This window comes from Geospiza fortis, unplaced genomic scaffold, assembly GCF_000277835.1.
Source record: "Geospiza fortis unplaced genomic scaffold, GeoFor_1.0 scaffold292, whole genome shotgun sequence".
In the NCBI taxonomy this organism is placed as follows: domain Eukaryota; kingdom Metazoa; phylum Chordata; class Aves; order Passeriformes; family Thraupidae; genus Geospiza; species Geospiza fortis.
The window spans coordinates 1,079,234-1,089,370 of record NW_005054482.1 but is presented as its reverse complement, the minus strand read 5'-3'; the positions used below and the strand labels follow the sequence as shown (position 1 = coordinate 1,089,370).

Below are 10,137 nucleotides of genomic sequence, written 5' to 3'. Positions count from 1 at the left end.
GAGAGACCCACATTTACCAATAACTGCCAACATTTCCTCATCAAGTGTTTTAGAAATGGTTTATAATTTAACTCCAGAATTGAAGGGGTTTCTGTCAAGTAATGTGGCTCCTTCTCCCTCTCCATGTCAAAGGGGTTGTCTTTTTCTTTCCTTCAAAAAACAACCCAAAACTAACCAAAATTTCAGTGGAGAGAGGTAACAGAAATCTACACCCTTTATTTATCTGCAGGTGTTGCTCCTTCTGCTTGCAGCTGTAGAAAGAGCTGGAAGGTATTGTCACAAGTTGTGAATCCTTACATTTGAAAAGCAATAGCTGAAATTCAGAAAATCTTTGATGTGCTCTCCTGGCACATGCAATTTTTTGAATGCTCTGAATACAACCCATGCTGGAAACTAATACTTCTGAATGTTCATCTGCCACAGTAAGAGCTTTGAAACAGGAAGAAAATACAATCTTTTTATTTGCTAGATATAAAGTGTGGCAACACAGAACCTCAGTGTTTATGAAAATAGATCTTGAGTTCTTGATTAGTCTGATCTGCTGCTTGAAGCAAGCAGAGGGACATTTCTTAACAGCTCTTAATTATTAATCTAGAGACTGCTACATATTCATGAACAGCAGGGCAATCTCTTTTCAGATAGTCTGTAGACAGAGCTGTGCTTTAAGCAAATAGAGTAAGGAAAAGAGAGACAAAGCAAATCTAATACTTCCCTTTTTCTATTGATACACAAGGAAAAAATCATAACACAATTTAGGAACTGTTCTTGGAGATGAGTACGAAAATTTTTTAAAATATATATTCCAGGAGAAGAAAAGTATGAACATGAGTAGTGCAAATGTTTATCACCTCCAAGACAAAAGCATCCTTCTTCCCATGTGAAAGGTCAAGCTCTGTAACTTCATCAGAGCTTTCTGACTGAGATCTCAACAGCCTGGAACGCTGTCTTGGCTCTGGAATGGGAGACCCAATAATTTCTTCAGGTAACTCCTAAAAAGAATGTAAGAATTAAGCGATGTTCTGCCCAGCTTAAAAAGAAAAATAAACTCTCCACAAGCTGTTAACAATTCTATGAATCAGATCATTCTGAAAATCATTCTACTGAGAAATACATCTAAATAATACCACAGTGATTTGGCTGTGTGGCAATGGGATCTGAAAATTCCAGCAGCTTTCCAAAATCCAGTGAAAGAAGTCTGTATCTCTATTTGTAAATAAACTTCTGTTCCAAGTGACTCAGTAAGACAAAATGGATATACAGTGTATGTAGTTGAATCAAAATGCTTTATTTTTTTAAGAATCAAAGATTTACTTACTGGAGGATTAATCTCATAAAGTTCCTTGTTCTTTGCTATTGTATCATTTATTTTCTTTTGCATATGGGATATGTGCTGCTCATAGGTGCCATCATTTGGAGTCTTCCCAGCAATCTGAATACCTCCAGGTGTTGGCAGAGCTGCTAAATACACCCCTGTTGCAGACTTTTAAAAAGTCACAAAGAAAAAGACAAGTATATGAGCATGAATTCCTAATATTTTCATATAAAGCTTTCCATAATGCTTATGTTAAAACAGCATTGTAACATGCAAATTACAGCAGCATCTCTTGCAAACAAACAAACAGATCTTTCTCTTCTGTTCACTTACGAAAAAAACTTCATTATTCTTTTAGAAAACTCCCTCTTTTCCATTTTTCATGCTGGAACTCTGAAACTTGCCTAAAAATTCCAAACAAACTAAAAATTAAAGCCTCTGCCCCAGTATGTTTTGCATAAGCAAAAAGTTTTTCTGAGTTTTTGAAGATCTAAAATTTGGCCAAACCATCCACAGCATCAGTGAGGCTGTGACAACCCTATTTCTATTTTCAGGAAACAGATCATGAAAGACAAAAGAAGATGGCAGCCAGAATTACCCAAGCATCCCCTGATGCAGGAAGAAGCAGCATATTCACTATTCTAATCTAGCATGAAAGAATGGGGTTAGAAAATATTGTTAATGAACATGTCTTGACTTTCTCAAATCTATAATTTATTTCTTCAGCTCCATCAAAGAAGAGGCAACAGAACTTCCCCTTGTTGCCAAATAACCAAATTATTTCCTGACAAGCTTAATTGACCTTATTTGTCATGGAACTGCAAACTCAATTTGAAGAACAGGGATCTCTTTGACAGGATCTTTAAAGAATACCATCATTTTTCCACAATTTGTGCCATTTAACTGTTTGAAGTTTCTTTTCCTCTCATCCCCTTTCTAATCATCTTGTCTTTTACCATTTTCAAGCTATGTGAATCTTCTTCTTCTGCTTATGAAAGACAAGTCTGTCCTGATTTTACAATAATTAAGATACTTGCTCTAAAAATGACATTTTAATGTCTGATGACTCTGAATCCCACAACACTGGCATGTCTTCCTGAAAAAACAGTGTAAGAAAGCAGAACCGCCCCGGGATCCCAGCAGTACTTACTGCCAAGCCCATCAGCATGTTTTCCCCCACGGTGATCTGGATTCTCAGCCCAAAGAGGGCATTCATTCCCCTCAGCTTGAGTTTGTTCATCAGCTGTGTGTGCACCTCATACTCCATGAAGGGCAGGAGGTTGCTGATGGAGGTGGCATTTGCCTCAGCCTGAGCTTTCTTCTTCAGCCGGCACAGCCTGGAACACAGGAGCACAGAGAGAGCTCTGACAGGTCTGGGGAGGCTCCAAGGGACCACCTGCAATTCCCTCCTCACTCACTGCATAGCCTAGTGCAGCTTCTTTCCAATTCCTGGACCATCTGCAATTCCCTCCTCACTGGGTAACCTAGTGCAGCTTCTTTGCAATTCCTCTAGATTGCTGCAACAGTGCAATAAAGTGCCAGCTCTTTACAAGAACTCCTTGAGACAGTGCCTTCTGAAAGTTTCTTTTTTCAGCTTTTCTTCTAGTAAGAGCCCTCATGCAAACATCTTCTCTTGCAAGCCTCAAACATTTCAGGCACAAGCACAGAAAATTACTACTGCAATTTCTAGTGGTAGAACTCTTAAAATTCCTATTAATACAGTTATTCAAGTCACACATTGGAAGGAAGTAAAAAATCCCAAAACCAAACCAAACCAAACCCAAGGGCCCTCATAGCTAAAGCATTAGCCATATTTATCTGAAAAGAACAAAACAGAGCATAGCAATCCCATCTCTGATTATATGTTAGTCATCTTCCCCTCTTTGGGTTTAGTCCTACAAGCTGAAATTCAAAGCCCACACCAGTGCAGCAATACTTTCAGAGAGAAATGTCATTCAAGAACACACGCCAATTTTATGTTTTATAAGGTTTGGTGACACACTGGATTTTAACAACAGGAATTCTTTCAGAGGTCTCCAAAACTTTACTAGACTAAGGAAGCGCTTAGACAGATACCTGGCTTGAATAAGACATCCCTTCCCAACAACTATTGCCTCCACAGGAAGGTCAATTGTGGTGAAAAGGACATCAGGAACTTTTTGCTTCCTGCAGTTGTAACAGTAAGTGAGGTGAGCAGGAAATGGCATGTTCAACTCATCATATGGGATATGGCAAAATCCACAACCTGGTGGTGAAGCTTCTTCAATCCTAAAAATACATTATGGAGAGAGAGCTTAAAACCTCTGCATCTTGTTAACCATGCTCAGTAAGTGCACATGCAAATAAACACCTACAGAGACCTACTCACATCATGCACCACAGCTGAACTCTGCTCCATTACACCATGTGACAAGCATTACAATATACTGACTACAAGAAGAAAAGGGGGCACACTACTTGCTCAAATGCTAACAATAAAACTTGCATTGAAACTTCTTATGCAGGGATTGAGAAAAAGGCCATTCGGTGACCAACAATTCATAAAAACCTGTAACATCACTGAACTGGCTTGAAGCAGTGTAACTTTCAAATGAAATCCATGATACAACACTTGTACACAGAATTTCCTGTACCAAACACACCAAAAATTCTCTTTTTTTCATTGTGCCCAAATCTCCATAAGAATAGAATACAAACAACAAACCAATCATCCTTCTGAGAAGCAGCACAATAAGGTAAAATGAATTATTTCCTTATAACACAGTCTCTCCCCCCCCATGAGGAATACCCAGGAATGACCCCTACAAAAATAAGAACAGGGAAAGCACAGGCCAACTGCATCACTGCAAATGGATTCTGTTTCACATCAACAATTCTCCTCAGGGATTTTGAAGAGGTGCTTAAGCAAGTCTCACAGATCTGGAAGATTAGTTATCATAAGACTTTGGCAAACAGATTTTGTGTTGAGCCTGAGCTTTGTCTGTTTTACCTCCTCCTGGCACTTCTAATCCATGCCAAGACTCTTAGTAGCCCATATACACATTTTGAAAAAGTGATATTTTCTTTCTATTACAAATATGCTATTTCTTTCTCTCCGTCATATAGTGACTACAAAACCAGGTATTTTAGTTCTGGCTACAGTTTTTAAAACTCTATCTACACTAGAAGACAATGGTCTTCTGCTAACAAAGTAAAAGAATAATAAATTCTAAATAAACCATGTTGACTGGTTTATTATGGAAAAAGCAATGCAAGTGCTAAAGTGTAAGGAATAGCCTTGCTTACAACTATAATTATCCCTTGAAATATTTGATTACTACCCTGACACATAATAAATTACCAATAAGCATTAATTAATCTTTTTTTCCCCAAAAATAACTTTGTGGCAATGCTCATGCTTCAAATTCTATTTGCAAGAGCAGAAACAAAGGGAAACTTCATGTTTGGCCTTCAGTTTCATGCTTTTGTTCACCAACTTCAACAAACACATACCTATTTTGGAAAAACCTGGCATCATATTTGTTTAATAACCAAGCTACTTTATCTCCCACACATAAATAATATTTAATGGAGCACATATACACACATTACAGACACAGCCACTTTTGGCTTATGTAAGTTATCAAACATCTGTCATTTTTTACGGTGATAAAAAATAGAGAAAAGAGACCTGAAGAGCAGCAAAGGAGAAAACTGAGTTATGGTCTGTGTTAGTAGTCAAACGTGTTACCTTATTGAGACTGTTAGAAATAAAAACAGAGTATCTAATTGGGTGCAGAGCTCCATTACTCCTGTGGTGGTTGTTGTTAGTGAAAAGCAGTAAAGTGGTTGGTCCCGCATCCTGCACTGTAACACTGTAACCTACCCTAATAGAGAAGAACTATCTTGGCTCTGAGGAAAAAAATCAACCTCTCCCTTCTCTGACCCTATGGAAAAGAAGCCAGGCTGCCATGACAACCTTTGTTCCAAACAGCCTTCCATGGTGCCATCCTGAAGGAACCTAGGGTTCAGTACAGCTGCTGTGCCAGATGCGGACAAAATACAGACCTCTTCACTATAAGAGAAAAGAACAACAACACAGTGAATTCCTACTGCTTGCTGGCTGCTTTTATAGCAAATCATCACATTCAAAGGCTACTACAAGTCTCAGTGAAGTTCAACATCACCGCTAGTTCTGTGCACTTGTGCAATTTCACCCATTAAAACTCACAATCCTCTTCTGGGATTTAAACCATAACCATTGCCTAAGCACAAGGTGAAGGAGGATTGCACAGGAAGACTAAAGAGCTTTGCCTCATGTTACAAATAACAGAACAAGATAAAGGCTAACCAGGTTTAAATATGGTTTTCAGTTATGTGGTTAACAATGCAAAGAAATACAGCAAACCAAATAAACATTAAAAAAACCAAGGCATAATTTTTTACCAAAGTAAAAGGGAAGTTGAGAGCCTCAGCATCTTATTAACTTTCAATTTTCAAAATGAAGTTATAGCTCAACACTGACAAGGGTGCTTCTTGAAGGACAAAAAGTGGCAAAACAGTAAAATTTTACTAAGAAGAGTTACAAAAATGGTACATTTTGCATGTAAAGTAAACAACCATACTTAGGATTTAGCAGAGTTCAAGCTCTCAGAATGACTCCAGAGCTTTAATAATTCTCAAGTTGTTAAATAAAAACCAAACATCTAGCATTCAGTATAAAATACTATATGGAAAAAGGATAGAGAAAATCTTTCCCACATTTTCTAGAATGATACACTTGTCTTTTTGTTGTTGTTTCTCTTTCCAAAATACTTTTTCAAACATAACATGTCTGGCAGACCAGTACTTACACAGGCTTGTGCTTTGAGCATGGAATAAAGCTGAACTGGCAATAAGTATGGCAATTCCAATAAATATTTTATCAATAATCAAACACTATCACATTCTATTCCTTTAGAGAAAGGCAAGCATCAAATACCTGACTGCCTATCTATGCTCTAAACATTCTTTCCCCGTAGTTAGGGTAGGAAAAAGAATACAAACTATTCATGCTTTTTACAAGGAGACTGACAAGCAAAGGAATAAATGCTTCACGTTGGTGTGTTCATCCCTCACTGATGGAGTAACTGAGGAAAATATGGTAAACCAAGACTTTTCCAACTTCTCTCCTTAAAAAAGCAAATTTTTAGTGCTTTTACCTTAAAATATTTAGGCAAAATCAACTTGAAAGAAAATCAATTCAGATGTTTGAATTTGCTTGCTACTTCCCAAATGCAATTCAAAATAATGAACCAGAGCAATTTTCTATTTAATATCAGCAGACACACCTGGCTCCAGGACAAGCTTTTTTTTGGGCCTGAAATGTGAAATTGTCCATTTAAGTTCTGGTCTGCCAGTTGTTATCCAATAATGAAACTTCAATACATATACTTTTCGGAACAGTCTTAATTATTTAGGTAGATTAGGTTTAGAAAACTTAATGGATAAATTAATATTGTTACTACAAAACAAATTGTAAGCTTTAGTTTAAAATAAAAAAATTGCAACATTCATTAGAAAAAACTTAAACCCCAGATCTAAACATATATAAAAATGCCTAATACTGAAATTTTATAATCTCACTTAAACTCTGTAAAGTAGTTATAGAATAGACAGTACCAACACCTGTACTGGAATAGTTAATTTTTAATCCACTGATGATGAAATACATTTTCTGAGGCATTTTGGAAATCAAATCATCATCATGATTTACCAAATGCTGGTTGATTCACTGTAGCCCACTACAGCATGACAACCCAATGCCTTGGCATGGGATTTTATTTCTTGTCTGATTTCTGCCCACCAGGCATCTCGTGTCTCGGGTTCATCTGAAAGACAAAGTATAAATCAGTTCACTATTCTGGACAAGGCTGACACAAAGCTTCATGCAATTAACCTGAAAAGCTGAGGTTTTCATATTCACGGGCTTTCAGTGTGGACACTTTCATTCCTTCCTATCTATACACTTCAAGGAAACACTAACAGGACTTCTCCACTCATTATCTTGTTTCTCCCCCACGTGAGCAGACTCTCACAAATTCCTGCATTCTCCTTGTTGTCCATGTGACAGGTAACACTGACATACTGTGATACTGTTCCAGTCTCTACCTGTTTTCAGCCCCAAACCACACCCTCAGCTTCCAACAACACAAGAGCAGTGTCTAACATCAGATACTCTGTAATGCTGAGAAACTAACAGTAATGAAACAGTATTTCTAGTAGCAAACTAATATTTCACATTGCTGTGCACTTGGTATCTCTGAAATAACCCCAATAAGTTTTCCTACTGGAAGCAGTTCTCTCTGTTAACCAGATTGTGAAAATATCTGTTCCAAACTGAGTCACTAACCAAGCAGACAGTTCTGTGGCACTTGTAGCTGTGAGAAGCCATAAGGATTTGAAACTACTTCTACATTTCCAACGTGAAGAAATACAGGACGTATGCTGTCAGTGCTTTTTTGAGTCAGCATCCTGGAAACTGCCCCTTCCCTCCATGGCCATAAATGGATTCAGATTACCTTTACTGTCCCCAAGGTCACATGTTAATATATCCTGCCTGCTTTTCTTGAAAACTACAAGATACAAAAACACAACACGAGTGTCCTGCTAGAATAAGCTCATGCAGTCCATTTATTTTTTAACTGCTCAGCAATTAGTCCCCACAACTAAAGCTCTTGCCTTACAAGCTCTTTACACATGGAGCAAACAAATACTGAATTTACAATTAGAATTTGTCAGCTGTCTCTTCTCTCAAAACTTACCTGTTACAATGAATGTAGTTAGCAACTGTGTTAATTGTTGATAAAAAAAGGGAAAACCAGTAACAATCATTACCAAGGGTTCTGAGCACAGAGATTCTTATGGAATTTCCCTGAAATTAACCCAATTTAGCACAGACACAAACTACTGGCTACTGAGTTCTCCTTGCTGAATCATAATTTAAATATCAGAGTCAAAACCTGGAATTTATTTGGAACCAATCCTGTACTACCAGGAATATTTACCAACACAGTGTATGATAACCACATTATCATACACTTGGTTCTCTCACAACATGACAAACAAAAATGCAAGATGCAGATATACACATAATTTAAAAGTTACTGAAACAGAAATATTGTAAAGTAAGATGTATTCATTCATGACTTTACCTCAAATTTGCATTTAGAACTAGGCTCTAATTTTTCTAAACTAAACTAATGATCATTTTCTAATTCAAAGGAAGAGCAGAGGTCTGTATATTCAATTATACCTAACTTTAGATGGCAATGCTTGTGCAACTCACAGCACTACACTGACCAGCAGCAGCCTGGATGCTCAGACTAAAGTTTATTCAACCTTTGCTTTAAGAAACAAACACTGAACAGAAAAAAACCTTACAGTGAGAGTTCTTAGGAATGTTCTCTGCAATGAACAAAAATATACACGTCAGGACACAAAGCAAGGGATTTCTATGAACTCTATCAATCATGTTCTGTAATCCAAGGTGACTTGAGCAGGTTTTTTCAGTGCAGCTCTTGAGGGGCTGCACTTCACTCTCAGGGTGAAAACACTGTTTAAATCCTCTCAGTGACTGGGACAATAAATGCTTGAGATGATACTCAACAATCCTGACTCAGATTCCTGGAGCAGCTCTGGAATTCCTGGGATTCCCACGGAAATAACCTATCACACACAGGGCTGGAGGTCCCCAGCTCAGCTCTCAGGACCACTGGTGGTACAGAAAATGGGAAATGCCTTCTCTCTGCAGGTACCCCTCTGGACACAGGCTGCTCTGATGGCAGCAGGGAGCAGCAGCAGGGCTAGTTGGAGAATCTCTGGAAAGGGATTGTAAGGCCAGGCTACATCATCTGACAAATTCAGAGTGTACGGAGGACGTGAGACACAAGTACATTCTGTGTCAAAGTTCTTTTTAACTCTTTTTGGTGACAGGGACATGGATCTTGGGAGCAATTCCTCCTCTCCCCTCCAGTCATGGGCCAGAGATTGTTTTGATAAGCCATGTGTTTCTCCTTGTACATGAAAAGTCTAAGTAGCAGCACAAGTGGCTCTCTGACCATGCAGAAAAACACCTGCTCAGTGAGACTGGGCCACAGGCAGCTGGCTATAAACATTGACCGAACAGCCACACAAATTCTTGTACCTCACAGAAAAACACCTGCAAAGAAGAAACACCCTTTGTTCTAGACAAAAAAGTGTCAATTTTCAAAACTACAACTTTTTACACCTTTTGGTTCCATCTGGCAAAAACTGCTTCTACTTATCACCAGTGACACTTCAAAGTCAAAGTGCAACAAAATGTCAAGTCATGATGAGGATTTGAGAGTTAGCAACAGGTGAAGTGACTGAGGATGAACACAAAAAGTGCTGTGAAATAATGGTAAGAGTGATAAAGACAAGAATGACATTGAAAAGGAATGTAGCCACAGTGAAAACTGAAATGGAATGAGATGCTGAAAGGAAACAGGGATCCTTAAAGTGAACATAAAAGGTAGAAAAATGACGGGTCCCAAATTCTATGCAAACGTTTAGCTTTCCTCTACAAAAATTTATAGTTTAAATTTTTGAACTTAAGAGATGTAACAATTTTCTTACCTAACATCTACAAGGACACCTTACCATTATGGAAACACATACTGTCGTGAAGTCGCTCAACGCTGTGTCTTACTAAAACAACATTTAACCCTTTATTCTAAGAACCTGTTCAATATCCTCACTAAAAAAACTATTAACTACAGAAATATAATGGATCATTTTCATTCTTTTGAGAGGTAAGAAGCATTTTCCAGCCATCGTCTTCAGTG

General features: G+C 37.9%; 1 protein-coding gene across 1 annotated transcript in view; it reads right to left on the bottom strand.

Moving 5' to 3' along the window:
• Nucleotides 1–10,137, bottom strand: part of C2CD5 (C2 calcium dependent domain containing 5) — a 50,053-nt gene that overhangs the window by 11,736 nt on the left and 28,180 nt on the right. Inside the window, exons 10-15 of the mRNA XM_031063134.1 lie at nucleotides 7,047–7,161; nucleotides 5,271–5,366; nucleotides 3,389–3,580; nucleotides 2,463–2,649; nucleotides 1,316–1,480; nucleotides 849–989 (exon numbers count right to left, since the gene is read on the bottom strand). Coding sequence (XP_030918994.1) covers nucleotides 849–989; nucleotides 1,316–1,480; nucleotides 2,463–2,649; nucleotides 3,389–3,580; nucleotides 5,271–5,366; nucleotides 7,047–7,161 — 896 coding nt within the window. The remainder of the gene's footprint in view (nucleotides 1–848; nucleotides 990–1,315; nucleotides 1,481–2,462; nucleotides 2,650–3,388; nucleotides 3,581–5,270; nucleotides 5,367–7,046; nucleotides 7,162–10,137) is intronic.